Source organism: Tyto alba, unplaced genomic scaffold, assembly GCF_018691265.1.
Source record: "Tyto alba isolate M040663 unplaced genomic scaffold, T.alba_DEE_v4.0 Super-Scaffold_27, whole genome shotgun sequence".
NCBI lineage: Eukaryota > Metazoa > Chordata > Aves > Strigiformes > Tytonidae > Tyto > Tyto alba.
In genome coordinates this window covers 13,339,903-13,364,238 of record NW_024881301.1, presented here as the reverse complement: position 1 = coordinate 13,364,238, position 24,336 = coordinate 13,339,903, and the positions used below count along the sequence as shown (strand labels likewise).

Sequence of the window (24,336 nt, the reverse complement as noted above, 5' to 3'; positions counted from 1 at the left end):
TTTATACTTTTCAGGCGATTTTCCTATTGAATGTATTTTTTCTCTCCTCCACTTCTTTGCTTCTCTGTCAGCCTGTAATAGGTACAGTGTCCTCCACTGCTGTGAATAGCTCACATTTGCAACCATATAAAATATACTCAATGCATTCCAGCTGGCAAAGACAAGATATTTCAACAGGCTTTATGCCTTGCAGAAAATGTTGCCAAGATGCCTTGATTTGTATATTCAGTATAAGTAGTTTTCTAAAATTGATGCAGAGAAAAGTTTGGGATGAGACAAACAGCTTTAGAGATTGAGCCAATATCCTTCATACAGGTCATCTTCAACTGTAGTATTTTTGGTGTATGTTATTTTGAGCACAACCAGGATGTTTCCAATATGTTTTTTAATATACCCATGAAGATACTTTATAAACTGCTTATTCTCTGAAGGCATTAAGTGCACCTGTGCTTCATCAGCTGATATATTGATCCCACTGCGGGACCTTCCAGTTCTTCAGATCTGCTTGGATTGGGAAAACTTGCCAACTGGCTCTAGCTTTGAAACATTGCTGTTGTTGGCCATGTATCTCTGAAAATAAGTAAACAATACAGTGTGCTGTTTGTCCCTTTTCTATTAGGCCTGAGGTAATACCACTTCTAAAGGCAATAAAGCAGCACGTGAATAAATAAAAAACCTGATTTAAAAATGCATTTGAGAGTCACACGTCTAAATTGCCCATGATTTCTGTAACGTGAAAATCCCTGCTGAGTAGGAAATTATTACCGCTCATCATCCTCTTCAGTATTTACTCAAAAGGTATGACTCTGTTAATATCCTAACGAAGCACTTAGATAAAACACTTTCCAGTGAGGACAAAATAATGACACTTTAAGTAAGTGTGAGAATACTCTTGTCATCAAATAACTTGTGAGAATGGCAAAAGTTTCAGTGCTTTTACTGATTTTTTTGGCTTAGATATAGCCAAACAAACTAAATGGGGAGAAATTACTTCTAATACTCCTAATTAAGAATGTAACTGTAGAAAGAGCAAACTATTTGTAAACTATTTGAAGCATGCAAGATAAAAAGCATGGAGTGCTTTTAAAAATGGAAATGATTAGGCCATCCCAATGTTTTCTTTAATTTGTTAATAGTGCTTGTGCTATTTGTGTCATACTAATGAAAACTAATTAAGTGTTGGGAAATGTTCTGCTAGTACACTGGATGCAATCCTGCAGTCTATTATAGATGAAACTAATCACAATCACATAGCATTGGATCCCTATTAAATCTGTCTGAGAACTTCTGGTGGCTTGACCATGGCTATTTCATGGATCGTGAGTAGAGCACAGACCAGTAATCTTACTGTGGCTCTCATCCCCTGCCAGCAGCAGTGAAATCCAGCAGATGTTCCAAGTGTGCAGGGGAACAAGTTGCAGGAGGCAAAGTGCGTGATGCTAGTCTCTCCTGGTTTTGCAGGGGATGCCAAAATTTGTGTGCTTGTGAGTTGGGAGGGAGAGGTGTGGGTGCGTGGGGAGTCTCTCTGCTATTGGTGTGTCTCAATTTGGAGTTGCCCAAGCTCCTCCACGCCAGCCTTTGTCCATAGGAGCCCCTCACCCAGGGAGTGGCAGCAATGTTTTAGAAACACTCATGTCTAGAAGTGAAGAATTGGGCTGAGTCTGTGACTGGCACCACACTGCCTTCTGTTTTCCCCATTTCTTTTGCTTGTCCCTTTTTTACCCAAGCAGCTTAATAGCTACATAATTGTCTGTCTCTTGATTGAGAGGAGTGGGAGCTGGAAGGCAGGAGAGTTTTGCCTTTTCTGTTCTCACAGACTAGAGTTTTGGTAAAATTTGAGTGAAATCTCAGAATTGTAAGCTCTGCAAAGACAGAGAAAATGGAACCGAAAGAAACCTTTGTTCAGTGCATGCATGTTTATACTTGTCAGCTGAACTAGATGAGGCATCTTTATATTTGGTAGGGAGGAAAAATAACATCTGTTGGAAGCATTTCCCTCTCCCCAGTTGTTTGATACCGCATGCCCACTTCACACTGCTGCCCAGAGGAGCAGGTCCTTCTGCACCCAGATTTCCCTTCAGAAGAGATCTCTGGGAGTGAGTCGGCTTTCATGCCACCAATATCTTGCTGCCTGTTGCAATCACTGCTGCCATCTCTTACTGGTATGCCAACAGGAGAGTTTGAAAGCGCTGCCTTCTGTTTCTGTGGAAGGTGGTGTGCTAAGGTTGTACACATCTCAAGCCAGCTTTCTGAAGTTTATTCCGGATATCACCCTTCACACATCACTTCAGGTCTTTGTATCTAGTGTAAATTTAGCCACTGAAACAATTTGGGGGGTTATGCTGAAAAGTTTGAATATGGGCAGGTCCTCAAGCATACCAACAATGAGTTGCTGTCTGCATCGTACTATGTGTTTCCTTAATCTGTGAGGAAAATAATATGAATGAAATGGTTCTTTATTGTATTTAGAAAAAGCTTTGTAAAAAAAAAAATATAAATTTCAGAGAAAAGGCATGCATTACAAAATGTTACTGGAGTCAAAGATACCACCACTGGAATGCTGGTTTTCTGTCATCTTAATGTTCCTCCTGTTTCTGTGCAAGATTTCCTAGTTTCCTATCCTTGTTTGTCTCATCCATAATTTCATGTATATAGGTGTGCTACTGAAGACATACTTATTATTTGTTTCCCCTTTCCTATATGTCTGTGCTGCAGAATTTGGGAAGAAACATGTGGCCACCTCTCCTTCTGATGAGGCAAAAAGAGAGAATGAGACAATGAAAAGCAAATTCTTTGCGCTGCCACACTGCATACATTCATCACTACAGGAAACTAGGTCGACATTATTATTCATAACAGTATATTATGTTACAATAAAACTAAGCAGAGGGTAGCTCTAGAAATTGGAAGGATGCCCGTCAATTACGCTCTGAAGTGAAAACCTTGCCTCTAAGATACTATTTAGCAGACAGAGCAGCATTAGTTGGGGTGGGAGAGGAGAGAATTCCTCTGCCAACAAAAATGGAGAAAAATCTCATTTTCTTCAGGTTTATGAAAAATAAAACTTACTACAAGTTTTCTCTAAGTTCTTTTGCTTTTACTTTGAAAACCAAAGCAAAGCCTGTCTTCCATATTTGAAAAAGGGCCCATTTAGTTATTATCTGGCCTCCTTTCAGAAGGTCTGGAGCAGACCTTTGATGCTTTTAAGCTCAGTGACTCCCTGACTTGAGGTTGATATCCCCCATGGCAATGGCAGGAAATGTCACCTTCCTTTGAGGCTGCTTCTCAGAGCGCTGACACCCCTTTCTGCTGTAAAAAAGAATGAGAGATTGGTTATATCTGTGTACTGTCTGATTCCTTCTCACTTTACTACTGCAGTGTTACTCTGTGCTGGTGACCTACAGAGTTCTGCTTTGCAGTGTGCAGAGTCCTTTTCCTCATCCTTTTTTGTAGTGGTCTACTGTCATGGAGAAAGGGGTGCAGGTCTATTTAAAAAACAAAAGTAAAAGATGCCAGAATGAATTCAAATCTCAGTATCATTGGAAATTTGGGTTAAAAACCACCAACCAACCATTACAGCAAGCAAATAGATAAATAATAGATTAAACAACAACAACAACAAAAGCTTTCCATTAACTAGCTATCTCAGGTTTCGTCTGAAACACATTCCCCAAAGATTTTCTAGTGCTGTGGGTTTTGCTGTTTTGCTGCCTTGTTCAGGAAACAAATTTGAAATGAAATTACTTTAAAATAAGAGTGGTTTTAAGCATGTATGTGTTGCAGGGGAAGATGGCCTATGAGTGTTTTTGATATACTATATCAAAGCAGACAAAAGAAATCATTATTCTTTTAAAAACTATGGAATCTGTCATCCTTGTGAAAAAGCTGATTACAGAAAAAGGTGAAGCAATTCAGCCTGTTTAAATTGGCTTTATTACCTGTGTGTCATTTTAAACAAATCTGGCATGGAAGAACAAATGCATAAAGTACTTTCCCACATTTTCTTTTTCCAAGTTATTATTTCTTTCACACATTTCTTCGCTTGCTGTTTAATTAGCAAGTCATCTTCACATATAAAATGCTGGGTGTGATTCTCATATAAAAATACATAAACTTCATGTTTAAAATAAGCTGTGTCCCATCTAATGTTTTAAATTCTGAAACATTTTTTTTTCCTCTGGTCCCATTCTCACCATGTGAATTACCCACAGAACACTGCACCTCAGTAGTTTATTACTGGGGTAGAAATAACAGCTGTTGTTTATGTTACTGAAAAACAGATGTAGTGGTTTTTTTTTTTTTTACTGTTTCTTATTGCTATTTGTTTCCATGTCAGATAAATTATCAAATCTCATTAACTCAATGCAAATCTTTCCAGTTATTTCTGTAGACTTTGGATCAGGGTCAGAGATACTGGTCTTACCATCACACAAAGTGAGCTGTCCCTGCCTCTGTTTGACCAGCGAGCAGCAAGATGCTGGATCACTTATGGCCCCAGTGCACGAGGGAGTGTTTCACATCACGTTACCTACCTTAAGTTAAATGATCAATTTTAAAACCAATTATACCCCAGTCTTCCAATTCTGGTGCTAATGAAGATTAAAGCAAAGAATGTGGATTAGGCCTGTGAGGCAGCTGCTTGTAGGGTCCTCACTTACCTGTGGGACTTTGCTGACCCTTCTGGACTCCCAGAGCTCCAAGGGAAGCCACAGACTGAAAGAGGTGACTGCCAGTTACAGCCGTTAATTGCTTTACCGTAGCTGCTGTCTTCTTAATACTCATTTTAAAGCAATATCCTTCTCTGTGCACACACACAAACATAGTGTCAGTACTATTGCACTTTGCTCTATATTCCTAGTCTTCTCATTTTATTAGTAAAAGTTCCCACTCATTAGAAGTAGTGCTTCTGATGATGATTATTTTTCCGGTTAACATGGAATGAGTCAAGATTTCTTTTTTAATGGGAAAGCAATTTTTGTATCTCATGATAATAATTTAATATTTTCCTCACAGGAGAAAATACACAATAAATCTTTCCCCTGATGTTGTCGTGTAGGGATAAAATTTGTACTCTTTAGTCAGTTAAAAATCTGTTGAAAGCTGGTATGAGTAGAAGGCAAGTAAAGATTTGCAATGTCTGGTCTTTGTTCTTGATATGACCTCTTTCTTGGTATGTATTCAGTAATCACTTTCTTCATCTAGCCAGAATCCTAGATGACTGGCCCTCCACTTCTATTTTACTGGTGGTTTTAATTTCTTCAGTATCCACAGTACACCGTTACAGCCCAGTTTTTCCCTTACTCCTTCTCCTTGAAAAGTTGTTTTAAAAATGAAGTAATCTGCTGTTGTGCCTCACAGAACTGGTTCTCTGGTGTTTTGTGGGGAATGTGGGTGTGCTGAGCATCCAGTCCAACCCTGCTTGTTCATCAGGGCAGTAAGTAGAAAGGCTCCTGCTCACTGTAGCAGATGGGATACAACCCAAAAAACAGTCCTAAAGGGGAGCACCCCCACCTGCTTGGTCATGCCTCGAGGTGACTGCAGCTGGAAAGCTTTTCTGGGGGCACTCCAGGACTGGGACTGGGAGTGGTGGCGTGAGCTTCATCTGCCTTAGCAAGTGGCACAGCATGATAGGAGTGAAGCAGTTAGTGCAACGTCCCTGGGCTGTCACACAATACATGTTTTGAGTGGGATTTACTGTGGATTAGCTCTGGTCTGGTCATGCGGCCCAAATACCTGTTAGTGGTTGAAACACAGCAGTTGTGTCCTTGGGGTGCGGTTTAGTTTCATGTGAAAGAAATCCAGTTTGTGCACTTGGAAATTACTCTGTCATGCAAACCAAAGCATTGCAAGAGATTTACTCAAGAAATATTCCTCTGATCTGAATTAGAACATGAGCATGGGCACAGCAGAGTAGTAATAGGCCATATTAAGAGACCTAATTTTAAGAGAAAACCACGTCATTATCCCAGAGGATATACTGTGGTTATCAAATTACAAAGTGGTGAGTGCAGGATGAAGCCTAGGTAGTTTGGATCAAAGGAAGAAGATATGCAAGAGAGATTTATTTTTCAAAATGGACAGAGAGGTGTTAAATGCCAAGGTAGCATTGTCTGATGCCAGTTCACATGAAAGAAATGATCAATTCTGTAAGAGGCATGTTGTATGTAACTAGCTATTGGATAGCCAATGTACAGGTAGGAAAGTGCTAATAATGTCTCTATAGTACAGTAGAGCAAATAAGAAAAAGTTCTTTCCTGTGCCACAAGCATTTCTGTAGTCAAAACTACTAGTCTGTTTCATAAAACCAGTGGATCTACATTGATTAAAAAGCAAAAAGTAGGATTTCCGAGAAAACATAATATTGTTTGTTTATTTGTGAGAAGACAGAAGTTTGCTACTGGGAACAAGCAACTGGAAAAACTGTTAATATGTATCTTAATATATATGAATATGACTACATAATAATATAAATATATAAATGTATGCTATAGTAATAATAATATGATAATAATAAAATAATATGAATATTAGTGTTAATATGAATGTTAATATGTCAAGCTGCTGAAACCAACATGTTCCAAACATGGCAGGTTTTATTCCAAACATTGCAGATGTATATATTTCAGCTAGTTAGTAGTAATGGTTAGTAAAGGGTTAGTAAGTACTAAGATGATGAAGGAGAATATACAGCAGAGCAATGTTCCCCAATCCACTGAAAATAGACAGCGAAACCTCAAAATAGTTTATATGGTACATGTGTCTCTACTGAAAGAGAAGCAGGACAAGGCAGTGTGTCCATCCAGTTTGTTGAGAGTTTTTAGGTGTGGATTCAGATATTGGGGTCCATGACTAGTCCAGCCGGGCTAGACTGTGAACTTCTGCCCCGTTCTCTACTAAGTTGTTTGAGAGAGAGTGTTGAGAAGTGGCACCTCCAATGGAAAGATGTAGCAAAGTGTTTCTTTCCATTTCTGGAGTATTATGTATCACTATTTGGTATCTCTTGAATATGTGAAAGTTTTGGGGTGTTGTTTTTTTGATTTAGTTGGGTTTTTTTTTCTGGTTTGTAAAATACTAGTAAGTGTCACAAGCTTCAGACCAAAATTCTAAAATTGGTAAAAATATTCTGACCAGTACAAAATCAGCAGTTCCTCTGAAACTCTTCTCCTTCACAATGTTAGAGGAAAGATCAATGCAGTTACTATTCCAAGAATATCTACCTGTTTCTAACATATCATAACAGAGTTACGTAGGCCAAACCTGCATGTAACTCTCATGATCTAAGTGTAACTGTGCTATGTCTGGTACCTTGCTAGTTCTTTCAGAGAGCCTGGGTGACTCTCTGTGATACTCATTGATGGGCTCCAAAATTTTTTTTTAACCTTGAGTTGATGTGATTTATAGATATTTTGTCCTATTCCAGTCACTGAAGATGATCGTACTATTCCCACTGTATACTTGAATTCTGACACGCTCACTTAATGCTTATTGAAAAATATCAAACCATGTCTTTTGGTACAATTAAGTCATATATTTCCCTCTGGTCCTTATATCAGTTCACAGTGAGAAAAGAATGCAAGAGTTGTTATTCTTACTGTTGGACAGCCTGAAGAGCAGAGCCAGACAGAGGCATGTAGTTCTTAAAGTAGCCACTGACTCTGGAGAAGAGAGAAGGTGGCAGGGCTGTGGGTAATCACTGCACACGGTCATAGAGACCACAGGACCCATAGGGACCTTCATGCATACCTGCGTGGGGATGGTACAGGAGGCGTGTGTTTTTGATGTGTGTTTACAGTGCATGCCAGACTTCTCCCTGAAGAGCTACACACTGCTGCTGCACTGGCAGCTAGGGCATTATATGGTTCAGAGTGAATAGTTGTGCAACCTCCATGAATGGCACAAAATCTCTTATCCAGTATTTTTCTCCAACATTGGACAGTTTTAAGATTCAGCTGGACAGTATGCTGGGCCATCTTGTCTAGACTGTGCTTTTGCCAAGATGGGTTGGACCAGATGATCCTTCCATCTCGGTCTCTTCCAACCTGATATTCTATGATTCTGTGATTCTATGAATATGTTATTCTGTGTTTTTTCTAAGGCTACCATTGCACTTCAGCAGCTAGGCAACTTGATGGTTTGTAAAGGTGAGAAGCCTAGCAATGGATTATGAGTCCTCTCATTCATAGTAAATTCATAGTAAGCAGAGTTGTAAGCAAACCAAACCAAATACAGAAACTGCCATATAAATGAAAGGCTATCTGTCAAAGAAGACAACTTTTCATTTTAGAAAGGTGTTTTTTACTTTTATCTTATTAAAGCTCATAATATACACTCTCATTCTTATGTTAGGATTTCATTGAGTACATATGTGAGCATGATGTGCATTCTGCCATTGTTCCTCTTACATGTGAGCTGTAATTCTGGAAGTACATTATGCTTCATCTTTTTGAATAATTTTAAAACTAGCACTGTTAATGTGAAACAGAATCTTTGGAACAGATGGGAATGGTCAAGCACTCTGGAGCAAATATTTGGAACAAAAGCTTAATTACATGGGTACCAGATTAAGGCATTCTTATAAACAGTTTTGGTATTTTTGACATGGTGGTAACAAACAGAAAGCAAAGAGAAGCCAAATTAACTTAGCAACCAAAGTGTAGCAGTGGATTGATTCTGAAAGTCAACAGGTGAATGTTTTCCACAATTCCAACAGACAAAGACCGAATCGAATAGCCAAATTCCTACTGATTTCTTTGGGAGCAGGATCAAGTCTTTAATTCATGAAAAACTCCTGTTTTGATTTTAATGAGAGTTACGTGACTTAAATCTTGTTCGATGTTTGGAAGCACTGGGTAGGATTTGAATCAAATAATAAGTTTTCTAGACTTTTAATGGCGTTATTCTTCTTAGTGCTGCTGTTACCTCAGGGTATTTACTTTTGGCTGTTAGTGCAGTGTAGAAGTTGAGACTATTGAGAATTGAACTGGCAAATCTTAAAACAGAATGTTTAGATCATAAACATTTTTAAATAAGACTCTATAAAAAAGATGTATATTTTTTTAATATGAAATGTTAGTTGTGTTCTTGGCAGGCTTTGCTTCAGAGGAGTCACATGCATTTCAGAAAGTGTTCTGCAAGCCAGCTGCAGCCAAAAGATTATTTCAAACCAGTGGAGACCCAATTCCCTTTTCTCTTTTGCTTTTTTTTCCTCTCTCTCTCTCTCTCTCTCTATTGTAGGACTCTCTATATATCATACAACTGAAGTGTAGCCAGTCATGGGGTGAAAAATTCGTACAGCTAGTGTACACAACAGTGGAGAGCATAGAAACACTGACTAAAGATGCCAGTACTAGTCTGTGCTTTAAGAAGTACTGTTGAGATTTCTTTTCTTCAACACTCTTTAAATCTTCAGACTTCAAAACCTGTTGAATACTATTTCAGAGCCAACAGGATTGCATAAACTATATGGAGAATTGCTTGCGTCTGTCCTGCGCTTACCTGTGGAGTGGCACAGTCATCTTTTTAGCAACTACTTGATTCATCAGTGCTACATGAAACCAGATATACTCCAGGGATGTGCGGAAGTTGGTGGGTTTGGGGGATAACTCAGAAGATGTTAATGGAGTGGTTCTTTATTTAGCTCAGTGAAATGTTGATGGTTTATTGTGCTACATATGATTTTTGGTTTTCATGATTATTTTAAATAAATGTGTGTGAGAATGTTTATTGTCCTGCTTTAAACATGTCTTCAGAGGATTTCATTTTATAAAATATGAATTTATTGTTGATGAAATGCGTTGTATGTAGGTGGTTGTGCAGGCAGAACTCTTGCCACACTTCAAGCAAATACAGGTCCACAGTAGAAGCTCCCTGTACTGATCAAACAGTGTACATTGTTCAGTTATTCCAGAACAGAACTTGACTTTTTTGTCCATAAAGTGAAGGTAGATCTTTCTCCACCTCAGTTTTGAAGCCCCTTAGTGGGCTATGATATGGGCCTGAAATCCGTACCTGATTCGGGCTGAATGGGGACAATTAAAAGTCTTTTCACATTGATCACTGGCTGTAGCTGTAACAATCCTGAACAGAAAAGTGTTGTATACATTGCCCTAAAGTATCATTAGAAAAGGTTTAGAGCCTTTTTGCTGAAAATATATGTGTGACTGAAGTTTGAAGCGACTGGCGGTGAGAAGTTGTATGAAGAAGGGGTTCCAGAAGAGAATTACGTGGTATACTGACCACATTTGGAACTGGCCGTGAACCTACCCCTTAGCCAACCCAAATCCTTCCTGTGTGGAATGAAATGTTGGACTTTGGTTGTTTTTAGGACTACTTTAATGTAGTTTCTTTTCTTCTTTCTAAAAAACAGAGATTTATACAAGGAATTTATTTTCCACAGGCCCATGTTAACTTAATTCTTTGTCTGTCCAGTTAGGAACTGTGAAGGAAGCCTTGCACAACATAGACCTATAAGAAAATTAACTTTTGGGGTTTTATTCATTTCAGTTTTTATTTTCTCAGTTTGTGATTTACAAACAAGACAGATACTAGATAATATTGTACAGAAAAATTGGATCAGTACTGTAGAAGTTTATCACATTCCTCATGGGCTAAACTGGAAAGTTTAGTCAATTGAGTAGAAAGAATTCTGTTGCTAGGTTTTAAAAAACAAAACAAAACAGGAAAACCTCAAACCCAAAACTTATTTGAAGTTGAGTTTTTAGATTCTTGTCTAGATCAGTGGTAAGTGTCCTGAATTCAAAGGTGAAAAGCATCTACTAAGTCTTATTCAAATATTTAACATGTTGCAGATTAGAGATAAATACTGTACTACAAACATGGCAGGTCATTGATTTCTGAGCTGATACCTTTAACAGAATGGAAAGGTAATGATGGTAAGAAATACATCTGCAAAGGTTTTTCTTACTGATAATATTGTATCACCACTTTTCCCATACTAATTTAGCAAGTAGGACTTGGATTGTCAGTGGAAAAAATCTAATCCATGATTTTATTATAGTCTTTGTATAAGCATTAGCTGCACATTATCCATATAATCCTGAAATTCTCCAGAATTAAATCAGATGAAGTTCTTTCTTTCATGTCTTTCTGCTCTTTCTCAGTACTTGTTGGCAACATTGCTGCTTGTCTCTGAGCTTCTCTGGTGCTACTAAATGTCACTCACCGTCAATCTGTTTGTTCTTAATTTATGTTTCCCTTTAGGTGATGGACTGCATCAGCAACAGGGTTTATTGTCACTTCCCTGATTTTAGTTTAAGTATGATGAAGCTTTCAAAAAGAACTGTAGTTGCTCCCATTGTATGCAGTCCTGTTACATTTCCCACAGGGATGTAAAAAGACAGAAAGCAAACTATGACCCAGCTTCATGTCCTCCTATATGTTTGCCTTGCAGATGTGCATGACTTGAAATATTGGTGCTCTTAGTAGCCTGTATTTATAATGACCACGTATGGTAGCAAAAAAGAGACTGGCAATAAGCAAAAAATCCACCAAGACCTGAAAACGGATCACCTAATGTTTGCAGTGTGTGGGGAGGTATTTTTGAGAAATCTAGGTAAAAGTTGTATTAAGTGCATCAGAAGTACTGAGGGAAATTCTTTGGATGAGTCTGGCCATTTGAGTAGCTTGTGGGGCTGAGTCCTTGACTGTTTTGAGAAAGAGTCCTTTGCAGCTGTTTGTATGAAGGGTTAAACAATAAAAGAGAAATACATCTTCATGCTTTTGCTTAAAAATAAAAGGGCTAGATTTCAGAAAGAGCTGTAAAACTTTCAGCAAGAATCAGGCAAGCACTACAGTAAAATGAAAAGCTGAAATGTGAAGAGTGCATGATGTGTGATGCCAGCTCAGCGCTTTCAGGAGTCATGTACAGATCACGTTGCTGTAGGAGAAGAGACCACCCTTGAAATTGTAGTGAACTGTAGCAATGACTGGCTGCTTTGCAATGTAAAGGAATTATATAGGCTGATAGCCACCCACACAGTTATGTCACTCGATTGTAGCCTCTCTTAACAGTTCTTCACTCTGGGGAAAGCAGGTGTTATTTACAAGTACTTCTGTAGGGGTGGAAAAACCACCTTACTATACAGAACCCAGCTACACAAGGAAAGGAGAAGAGTGTTCATACAATAAAGGTTCTTTACTGAGGGTGTTTGTTTTTTCTCCTCTTTGTATAGGTTCAACATGGGAGAAAACATTACGGCAGATTGGTTTTGAAAGGTAAGACATAAATTTGTTTCCTTACCGGTGCAAAAATAAAAGGAAGAAAAACTGCACGGGCAAGTTTGCAGAATTATTTATTTTAGCTGATTGAACATATCTATGACCTTAAGTTTAGAGAGGAAGTTATGCAGTGTCATGCACATACATGTTCAGCTTTTCCAATTATGTTCTCCATTCTGTTTATGTTCCCCAATCAATCTGAAGCAACTTATTCACCATATGAACTTGGCTCATAATGTTTTTTGCTAGTGGCTATATGGTATGCTGGTATTAGAAAAGGTGACACACTATTTGGGCTCTTGCTCATATTATTTTTTCCAAGAACCTTCTAACCTGTGCCATATTAGTTGACAAAAGTAAATGAAGTTGAAAGAGGACCAAAGCTGGCGGAGAGCTATTTAGCATCAGAGGAAAATGCAGAATTCAGCATTCCTCAAGTTCAGGAACTTCTTGCAGCCAAACTTAACCACAAGGTCATCATACCAGAAACATATGTCTCTCTTGGGAATTAAACTAGGCCAAGCCCAGTAAAGAGTGATCTGATGTTGAGATTCAGATGCTCCATTTCATGTTTATTCTTCTACAAATGGTAAGCAGAAGAATCTGCTCTCCAGTTGAATAAAGTTTTGCTGTTTTCCCTTAATAGAATTACTTGCAGCTGTACATCAATGTGTTTGGGTCACTGCTGACTGGGCAAGAAAGGATTTCTCTTCTTCATGTTGCATGAGTGCATACTCTGCATACTCCCACGGGCATCTCAGCAAACCGTACAGACAATCAGGCCTTTCTGAAGTCAATAAATAGTCATACAAATTATATGAAACAGAAAATTAATTACTTGCTTCCTTTGTCACAAACAGAAAGCAAGCTGTATTTTTCTTCTGACCTTGACCTTGCATAAAGTTTTTATTACAACAAAACAAGTTTCTGTTACAAGACTGATGCTTAAGTTTAATTACTCTAACTCCAACCTGTAATTAAGATTCTCAGATCTTGGCAGCAATATATGAAAAGCTTTTTCTATATCCTTTTACAGGTGGAGTCTTCTTAACTAACACCACCTGAAGAAATAAATTTCTAAATACTTGACTTTCTCTGATCTCTGTCTAGAAATGTGCCACCTGTGGGAAGGATTAAGGCTATCTCTAAATAGCTTCCAGGTCCTCAGTTGTACCACAGATTTGTGGTCTCTACAAGGTGGTCACCCATCTCTACGAGAACATCTGCCTGAAGTGTCTGAGGAGATGCTACTGTCTTAATGACTAGTAATTCTCTTTCTTTAGAAGGTGATTTTAAAAGCATCTATGTTATGATCCTAAGTGAGCTTGCACAGGGTCAGCCTGATTTACTTGTTCAGCTAAATATATTAGATTTCCATATTAGACGTTACATTTGCAAAAATTGAAGGAGTGACCATTTCTACATAGTAGACACAGAAGTGCATGGTAAGATTATGTTTTGTTGGTATTCTCACAGACATAAATATTACATTGGTACATATTATTTTGGTTCTTCAAAAGAAACATAGAGAAGCAAATCACTTTTGATTGTAACAAAGATCTGTATTGGTGAAATTTAGCTTTTCATTGGTGCAGATCTATCTTTGTAGCTTTACATGCTTGGGTTAGTTTAAAAGTAAAATATTACAGAACTATAAAACCACTTTTCCTCCACCAAATAATACATAGAGGTCAAATTTATTTCTGTTGTAAATCTCTCGTTACCAGTAGAATCATTCCTGTAAAGACTTTGGCCAAATATTAAAGAAAAAAAAAAATATTTGTTGCCACATATTTTTATCACAATTTGAAAATCCAGACTGATATGGAATATTTATCATTTTGTAGATGAGGAAGCATGGGCATTTTAATTTCATAGCTTCCATCCAGTCAGAAATATTTTAAGACTTTAATCAGATCATTAAATAAAAATGTCTCTTCTACTGCCCCATAAGTTTAAAAATTCCCCAGTAATATAGACAATCTGAGTAGAAAATTGCAGTCTTTCATATTGTCAATATTTAGTAGTCCTGAGTGATGTTTCTGATCAACATTTATTTTAAAATGTTTCTGTCTCAAATTTTTAATATTACCAATTTTTAGAAGTTTTTAAAAATAATATTAACAAACGTGAAGTGTACTAATTAACTTGTAGTTTCTGTTAAACCCATATGTAGATAGCAAAAGGCACAGTATTGATTGAAAGGAAAACTGTGACTCCATTTTGTTACAGCATCAGAGTAGTGGCTGTGGTTCATAAACCACTTGAGAAGACTCAGTGCCAAATCAAGAATCAGACTAGAAATTCCTTAACTGTGACACCTTACAGGATGTTGTCTCTTTAGAGATAGAATGTTTTTAACAACACTGCAAAAAAATTTACACATTCTCAGTTGCTAATTTTGATATCGTTGAGGGACTCTTTTTAATAGTTTATGTTTTTTTTTCTCAAGTTACCTCCAGTTTAGTTTCCTAATGAGCATTTCATTCAGTGTGATATCATACATGTCTGAAGGCACTACAGTAGAATACTGATTGTTTCATCACCCCATTCTTATTTTCAGATGATGAATTAGCACTTGCTGGTGCTGTTTTTCCCCTATCAGAATGGAAAAAAAAGTAGTTTTGAGGATTGCTAGAATGAATCGATAGCTGAGATCTGTGGTTTGAAACTGCTGATGGAAAATGGTCAATTTTTTTAAGCAGAGTTAATTAGGAGTTCTATCTGTGGCGATACACTTGTGAGATGTTTCAAAACAATAAGGAGAACCCACTCTAGTTAAGTATGTGCAATGTATGTACCACATGAAACCTGGAGAATTCTTAATAGACTGAATTACAGCTGAGAAGCCTGTCTGTGAGGAGGCAAATATGTAGAAGATATTACTGTGCAGATCACATTATTGCCATTCTAGTTGGAAAAGAAGGGCTTTCAGATGGGAATTTTGCACCCTGCGAGATTGATTGTCATCCTGGAGTTAACTTTAATTGAAGCAGCAGGTTAGCATGGATGGGGTGAAGATAGGAATGTACTTGGCTTGCCGTAATCAGAGAAGCAAACGTGTTCTCATACCAGCTTTTTTCATGGAACAGGCAAAGGAAAAACAAGAAAAAGCAAGTCATTTAAACAGGTAGAACAATTAAGGTTTAGGGTTTTTAAAATAATAATATTCATCCTTTTACCTGTATTTTTAACACAAGCTTTTATATGATGTGAATATATCAGAAACAACAGGTTGGTTAACTACAAAGTCCATGACTAACATATATATGAAATGCAGTGTTAATTCCTTTATAGCAATATTTGCTTAATATCATATTGTATGTGATCACTTAAGATCAGTATTTCCTATGCCTTAAGGAATAGTTTCCAAAGTAAACAAAAGGATATACATTGTTATATGTAACACTTCATTGTAGGAAGTGCACTTAACTTGCAGTCCCAGAAGTAGAAATCCCAGGTCTGCAGATCTCAAACCTGAGAGATTATTCTGGAGGTGTATCATCACATGCTTTCCTTAGTCTTACTCTCTTCAGCAGGTACCCCTTCATGGCCAGCAATAGAGACAGGATAGTGGGCTACATCTATGTCAGGTCTGATCCCTTACAGCTGTTCTTGTATTATGTATATCAACACTAAGAAAAGAAGCAGCAGCAGCACATGTTTTTGTATTTAAAAATACATTGTCTGCAAGCTGTTGACTTAGGCACACCTGAGTCAGCTGTGACATATCAATAGCATTTAAATGTGGTGTTTGAGCAAGGATGTTCTTATTCTGGAGGAAGCAAGATTTCTAGGTGCATGAAAGGAGAGACATACAAAGTAATGTTGTAAAGAGGAATATGTCTTTGTCTAAAAGCTGGCAAATTCATATAAAACCTCTTAACAGGCTGTTTTAGAGTGGACTGAGGAACAGGAGATGCAGACACAAAGTTTACATAGCAGAAAATTAAGCCCAGATAATACACAGGTTATGTCATCACTGCTTTGTGGTTACATGATGTTTATGCTGCAATAGTAGAGTGTTTACATTGCCGTTGTCTTCATATCCTGAAAAACAGAGAGGCACCAAGAGATCCGACTGCGAGGCTTTTATGTAAACATTACTTGTGAGCTGAGGATGCTGCTTTTCAGTGTGAGAGAAATTAAAAACTCTGGAGCTTGAGTAAAGTAGCTTTATATCCAGGAAATGACTGGAGTTAAGAGCTTTTCAATTAAATGGAGTATATGCGAGTTTGATAGATTTAAATTAAGGTCTTTATGTTATTGATTGTTTTTTGAGACATTGCAAATAAGTTATTTGTAACATATTGTAGTAGTCATCACCTTTGTTCAGGATGATCTTGACTGCAGTCCCTGACTGCATTTTCTGCAGAATGTGATGAAGAAATTAGGAGAATTAGGAAAAATGTTAGCTTGTCTTAGCTGTCCTACAAGAAACATGGTTTAAAATGCTGAGCATGTGTCATACCTGCACGTCAAGCAAACTGTCACCTTGCATGGTTTCTTTAATAATCTTTAAGAAGCCAAAGCAAGTAGATTTGTGGATAAATAGGATGACATTTTTTGCCACTGTTAACCTGAGGATTATTGTTCATCATTGGTGCATATATAGATGACACCCACATATTCATGAAAATGGCTGGAAAGCAGTCAGCTCAGTTCTACTTTATTCCAAATATGACTAAAAATGTGTTTCAGAAGACATTGTTCATCTCACTGGCCTAAGATTTTTTTCAGTCACACATAGGAGCCAGTGGAAATGGCTCACTCAGACTCTCGGGTAGAATAGTTATGAACAATTAACAGTGACTGTGCTTGTTTCCTGTCTACTCTGGCAAGTAAAAAGAGCGCTTAATGCCCAAAGCCTATTAAAATTCAAAAGGGAAGAGGATCAGGTCAGTCACTGAGCTGATCTCTTGTAACACAATCTGTGGGGTCTTTCTAGGTCATGGCTGGAGGAAGGCTTGCAGTGCAAAGCCTAGAAAGACCCATGGCCAGTGGTGAGGAAATAACTACTTCCACACTGCAGAAAATTAAAACCAAAAGGAAGACTTCTTTAAAAATTAAAATTTCTTAAATTTGAGCTACCAGATGATAGAGTTTATATCCTTGTCTAGTATGTTCAATAGTGATTACAGAAATGTCTTCTGTTATGTTTTTGTTGACTTAGAAATGATCTAATAATTTAAAACTTTAAATTAATGGTGTTGGGCCTCTTCAAACTCATTGTCCTGCAGGGTTGCCAGACTTCCAGTCTTCCTTTTACTACTCTTCTCTGAGTTGTAATTTCAGTGTGACTAGTAACTATTCGGCTACTCATAGCGCATCTATTCCCTTTTTACATTTGTTCCCGTGGTGTTTCTCTCGTGTGTAATGCTTTACATACAGTTTCACAAAACAGACTTAAGAATGATTTAATAACTGTTATTTTATGTTAAGTAAATACCAACTGTTTTAAAAAATATATATTTGAAGAATAACAGATGTGTGGTTATTACAGTTTTGCCAACATTCGGTAAGTATGTTTTTCATAATAAATAGCTGTTTCAGTGACACAGAGAAAAGAACTTTTGAGCACCAATTGCCTAGTAAAATGCAATTATCTGTATAAAAAACTGTGTTTTCCATATTGAAGATACACATTTTGTTTTGTTGATAGCTTCAAATAGATTCTGAAATTACTGTTATTTTTGTGGTATGCAAAAATTTGTTATTAATTTGAAGTTACATGTTTATATACGTAAAAGTATGTGATTTCCACTCTACATAATGCTAATATGACATGTCTGCACCATTTGTACAGCAGCAATATCTATGTAGAAAGTGTGACATGCAGCATCCCAGGTTCTGGCTAAAGTGATACTGAGGGTTATTGACAGTGAAAGCTACTTCTGTTACTAAAGTACTGTGTATTGACTTGTGGGCTTGTTATACTGTTATCCATTTTTTTTTTAATGTTTTTTTAAATCCTTTTACTATTTATGGACAATGAAATGGTAGTTGGGGATTGGTAGCTCTCACACCTCAAGGAAAGGAAAGGGAAAGGAGGTCGGAGCAGGGAACGGAATAACACTGTCATGGAAAGAGGAAAAGTCCAAAAGATTGCTCTGTCAAGGCTAGACCGCAGATAAGAAGATTGGTTGCTGTTAAGATATATTTCAGATCTTCTGTGTATTTCAGTAACTCCTTCAACTACTCTTCTAATCACAAGGTGATAAGGATGACAATCTGCATTGTTTTTGTCTGAAGCAAAATAAGCACGACAGTCCTGTACGCCACAGGCAGGGAGACACACCTTTCCCAGTAGACTCCAGGAGCAAGTTAGCTGTCATCACTGAGAGATGCATTTTTGTTCCTATGTTGGTCTCTGAGAGCAGACGGATGTCTGCTTTTGCAGCTGCTCCACACATGCCCCTGATCAGCCTAGCCAAGAATATTGTGTATATCTTCCCTACCCCTTGCAGAGACTGAGAACTCAATTTCCGAAACCACTCGTGACGTGCGGTGAGCACTGGAATCCAGACACATCCAGGCACTTCCCAAGCACCTCCTTCCAGGTCTAGGTTGCTAATTATGAGACTACTGGCAATCTGTTTTCTCTATCTCCCCCATGCTTAGATTGCTTGTAACTTGCTGGGATATTTGATTGGTGCTTGGCCAGAGTTTCTCTGGGTGACATGTAAAGAATAAACAGAAAGAAGAGAATACCACTGGATTCTATAAATATTTATTATGCACAATTCTGGCTTGGAAATCCAAGGACCATATGGTTTTCTATAGTGACATCCCCCACCCCTCCCCACACTCTTCAGTGATTTAGTAAAAAGAATGAATATATGTTTGAAATACAAAGTCTTATCTTGATACCATGTTCCATAATTTCAAGCCCTTTCTTCACATGACAGCGGAATCCTATAGCCCTTTCTTGGGCAAGACTCCCGTTGACATAATTTTGGGAGCATTGCCTCAGCTAGGGGCTGCAAGAAGCTGCAGGGTCTGATCCTTGAGAGGTTAATTTAAAAGAAACAGTGCTGTCTGAACGTGTTTTGCAAATACTGAATAATTTGAGTCTGGGAAGACAAGAAAAAATGGGTGCAGTGGTGCAGAGGGATGCAGGGAAAGCACCTCTTTCAGTGTTTTGGAAAAAATAGCTCTAGAAGCCTATGCGACTGTTTTGGTCTCCAGTCTCACAAAGCACTTCAGCAAGTGCTTAAGTTTTCAGCGCCAAGGCGCACACCCTTACTTTGGCAGGGTTCTCTTTTACAGTGTACCATCCTTTAATTGCTTCATATCAGAGAAATTAGGTTAATCAGTGTTTTGTTTATACTTTCTATTTCTGTGCCTGCTCGGGCCTCACATTTGACAAGGGTTAGTTTACAGCCTTCCTCAGCATTCTTGGCACATCTTTGTCTTAATATATGACACCCATCATAATTTTGTTGGAGTTAATGAATATGAATTTATTCTGCAGTGATTACCATTATGTACGTTCTTTGAGTATTATGGCAGATAACATAGGGAGCTGAGGAGACAGAATCAATTCCCCTCCTTCCCTTGATAGGCTGTGAATAAAAGAGCAGTTTATTGTTTATAACACAGTTGTCTTCCAGGTGATATCTCAGTTTAGTTGTTTCTCTATCTGGCTGTTACCTAAGTGATAGATAGGGATCTAGGGGCAGAGGACCACATCAGAGGGACTTATTCATGTCCTTCCATCTGCAAGGCTGCACTTCTTTTCTCAAGGGGCAATGGATGGTGAGTGAGGGGAGTTCCCACGCATGTGCACTTGTCTCCAGGTGAAGGGCAGCACAGGGTCCCGAGTCCTGGGAAGACGGGGGGACTGAGGTTGCTTTAATTTAATTTTCAAAGCTTCCCTCGTTTTGTTACTTCATGGTGGCCAGGGCTGTGGAATTTGTGCATGTGTGTGCTTAAGTATTTGTGTTGTTTATAGTGTGGGAAATGAGTAAGAAATGTGTTTTCAGTTTCATTTGTTATGTACTGCATGCCTGAGGTTCTATCTTAAATTGAGTTTTCTTTGCTACTCTGACAAGAGTGAGACTTTGAAATAAAAGTATGTTACAGAGAAAGCCGAAATAAAAATTGGATTATATTTTCAAAGAACAAAAACACTGTTTAAAAAGATAAGAAGAAAACTGAAGTCTTTGTTTCCCTAATACTGTGTCAGCTGAAATCTTGTAGTCAGTATTAAATACTGAAATAGAAACACATTAAATCTAGTTTTAAATCTGTTTAATTTAGCGGATTTTAGTCCAGTGTCCACTTTTATTCCAATGTTGCTGAAAACAGTGTGCAGTCTGTCCAGTGTACTTACGCACAAATTACTGTGAGTAAAGCTTTTTCTGGTTGCCTGTTAACAGATTGGACATGCCATGGTAGCATGTTTAAGTAACCTAATCCTGTTGCTCCCACTGAGAGGGAGATAATTTCAAGAGAGCTGCCCTCGCCCCTACAGCGAGCATAATCTGAAATGAGATCAGAACTAGTAAGTCCCCCGTTTTGGACTATTATCCCATTTACCACTTGTGTTTCATGGTGCTCTAGGAGCTGTGGCCTATGTAGAATTTCTGCTTTTAACTCCAGCCCTAGGCTGTACCTGTAAAGCCAGACAGCCATTGCCATTTGAGGGTGGTTTGGTTGTTGGTGTGGAAGGAGTTTCGGTAAGGCTCCATCTATCCTAAAGTCACCTTTTTTGCTGTATTTATTTTTTACCCAGCAGCATAGGGACGTTTGTACCAGTACTTTCTGTGTTGGGTGAGCATGTAACATACTCTCCAGGGACAAATACAGCATCTGTCACAGTTAAATCCCAAGACTCCTGGTTAGAAATTGATTCATCTTCTACTTATTCCAAGTTATGGATTATATTCTGTTATTTTCCCTGCAGAAAGGGATCTGGGGGTGCTGGTTGACATCAAGCCCAATATGAGCCAGCAGTGAGCTCTGGCAGCCCAGAGGGAAAACAGCACCCTGGGGTGCATCAAACACGGCATAACCAGCCGGACACAAGAGGTGGTTATGCCGCTGTATTCAGCATTGGTGCAGCCTCACCTGGAGTGCTGTGAACAGTTCTGGGGTACCCGCAATTTAAGAAGGATGTGAAGATCCTTGAAGGCATCCAGAAGAGCGCAACAAAGCTGGTGAAAGGGCTGTCAGGCATGTCCTGTGAGGAGTCACTGAGGACTTTGGGTTTGCCTCGTTTGGAGAAGAGGAGGCTGAGGGGCGACCTCATTGCTCTCTGCAGCTTCCTGAGGAGGGGACGTGGAGGGGGAGGTGCTGAGCTCTTCTCCCTGGGATCCAGTGACAGGACGTGTGGGAATGGTTCAAAGATGTATCAGTCAGGGGAGGTTTAGACTGGACCTTAGGAAACATTTCTTTACCAAGAGGGTGGACAAACCCTGCAACAGGCTTCCTAGAGAGGTGGTTGATGGCCCAAGCCTGTCAGTGTTTAAGGGGCATTTGGACAATGCCCTTAACAACATGCTTTAGCTTTTGGTCAGCCCTGAATTGGTCAGGCAGCTGGACTCTAGATGATAGTTGTATGTCCCTTCCAACTGAATTACTCTGTGCTATGCTAGCCTGTTCTGTGCTATTCTATTCTTTCCTGTACCAATCGTCCTTTTAGCATACTTTTTAACCTTAAGCTAACTTTTAAATTTAAGCTAGTTATAAGAAAAGATTACTTTTGACAGGTGTCATTTGCATAAGTTTTGCAATATGCTATCCTACGTTTTGCAAAATAAACAGATTTCATCTTAAGAATCATGTCATAGAATATTTTTTAATATATTTCCAGTGATGGTTTCATAGCTTTTGTGATGTACACCTGTGAGATGGTAGAGAGATTCACCAAGCGATACTTTTTTATAGAAGCTTTTCAGGAGATGATCACCATATGGTTAAAAACACTTAGACTAGTAATTGCTTCCTTACTTACTGGATTTTCTCAAAAGCTGTCGTTATTTTAAAAAAGTGATAAAATTATCTATCATGGAATATGTAAACATTCACTAAAATAACTTCATTTGTTTTGAGCAAATTTAAGAGATTTTCTAGGTTTTAATGTATAAGTAATTATCTTAATGGTAACATAAACAATCTCTACCTAAAATAATTATAGTAATCATGGTTATTCTCTAGAGTACATCACTATAATATGCCAAGAAAGGTATTTCCTCTGGTTTAATTACAGCTACTTTGACACCTTCTTTTTAAACAATGCTGAAAGCAGTAATGTGAATTTTCTAGATGTTGGAACACACAGTCCCTAATTATATAAGCAACTCAGTAGACTTCAAGGGTATATCTCATGAAAATAAACATGATGGAACCAAGGCAAAAATTTATTGTTAGGGGCATAAATAAATAAATTAGATTTTAGACAATATAGTCCATTCTCTAGAATTTAGACAATTCTAAATTCTCTAACTTAGAGAGAACTAGTATATTAAAAATCCAAGGTGAACATCACACCAGGTAGTCCAGAGGGAAATCACACTATTATACAAGTAAAGCACAGTTGTGCGATCACTGTGTTTTAATCCTCTGCATGGATAGGCTAAAGGTCAGGAAGACACTTACTCGTTGGAAGTGTGACAGTCCTGCTTCCTCTTCGGCCTCCTGTGCACCCACTTGTGCAAACATCCTGGAGGCAGAGCTCTTGCAGATAACGAATCTCTTAATTGTGTGACATGCTTATGATAAATCTTAAGTTCCACTCTGTGTAGATGGGAAACACATCAGTGTTATTAATTGCAAGATGCTTTATGAATAGGCAGGTTCCCCACTTCTTTTCTTCTCTTCTCTCTTTTTTTTTTTTTTTTTTTTTTTTTTTTTAGTTAAGGTTATTGGGGCTGAGGGATCAAATTGGATTTATCGCTAGATCTAATAGAGGATCAGCAGTGTCAGTATATATTTGCCAGTGGTCCTGCTTCCTCACTAGAGACTCTGTCTTAGAGAGACAGATATCAACAGCAGTGATATCAAGACTGCTTGATCCTAGGCATATTTTGGCCAGTTTGCTGAGTTTGGCACAAAAGTTGTGAAGAGTCTCTTTTATTTAAAAAAAGGGGAGTCTTGGATTCTGCTACCATTAAAAATCAAACAATTTAACATTCTGAACTATTTAAAAGCATCAAAATAGCATCATTCAAGTGTCTGAGTCACTTTGGGAGTTAGGTTTGTAACTCAAGAATCCTTATGACTATTGAACATTTTATCTGTAATCTTTCTGCTGCAAGTGCCGGGAACTTCTCTGAATCAACACTGTGCTTCTGATTTTCCAAGTGAAAGTGCTGCCCAAATCTATTTCTACTGCAGTATTTCAAAAGCCAAAAATCCACTAATCCTTTTCCTTGTTCTTTTTTTTTTTTTTTTGACAAAAAAGTTCTGCTTTTGCTGAAAATAATTTTACCTTAATCCCATGCTTCCTAATATGCCTGATACTAATATTATAAGAATTTTACTACATTAAGCATTCTTCCTTCATGCTTGCATAAAATTTTAAATAGAAAACACTACTGGTGAGAAATCCATGTAAAACTTCTCTTGAGCTGTAATGTAGTTAATCATTATAGAAACTTTATACTTGTTGCTTTTTCTTAAACCACACCTTGAGGAACTGACCTTTTACCTTACCTCGTGTTGTAGCTTTCATACCTGTTTTATCTTTTGTTCTTTAAGAAAAGTCAGCTTTGAAATATACCTCACTTGGAGAGGTCTTTCAAACAAACCTGAAACTTACATTTCTTTATCAGTATGGGTGAATGTTGCTTACATACATCATAGTGTTTCTCTAACAGTACAGCAAAGGTGTATTTATAAGCCAAGCCAAATACTTTGATAAAGTCACTTTCCAGTGCTTCCAACCCTGTGGATAGCTTTGGGGAAATTGAATAATTTAATAGCCCAGGACAAAATAGGAATTAATATGGACTTGTCCCATGCTTCCAGTCTTAAAAGTAGGTTTACTAGAGCAATTTGGATCAAAACAGAAATTAAAATTTTGCATTTTAGGGCTATCTGTAATTACAGTGACTTTGGAATTCTGCATGCTAAATTAAGGGCAGACTTCACATA

General features: G+C 38.0%; 1 protein-coding gene across 1 annotated transcript in view; it reads left to right on the top strand.

Moving 5' to 3' along the window:
- Window positions 1-24,336, top strand: part of PIEZO2 (piezo type mechanosensitive ion channel component 2) — a 313,592-nt gene that overhangs the window by 136,995 nt on the left and 152,261 nt on the right. Inside the window, exon 4 of the mRNA XM_033010613.2 lies at window positions 12,192-12,234. Within this exon, the coding sequence (XP_032866504.2) occupies window positions 12,192-12,234 (43 nt within the window). The remainder of the gene's footprint in view (window positions 1-12,191; window positions 12,235-24,336) is intronic.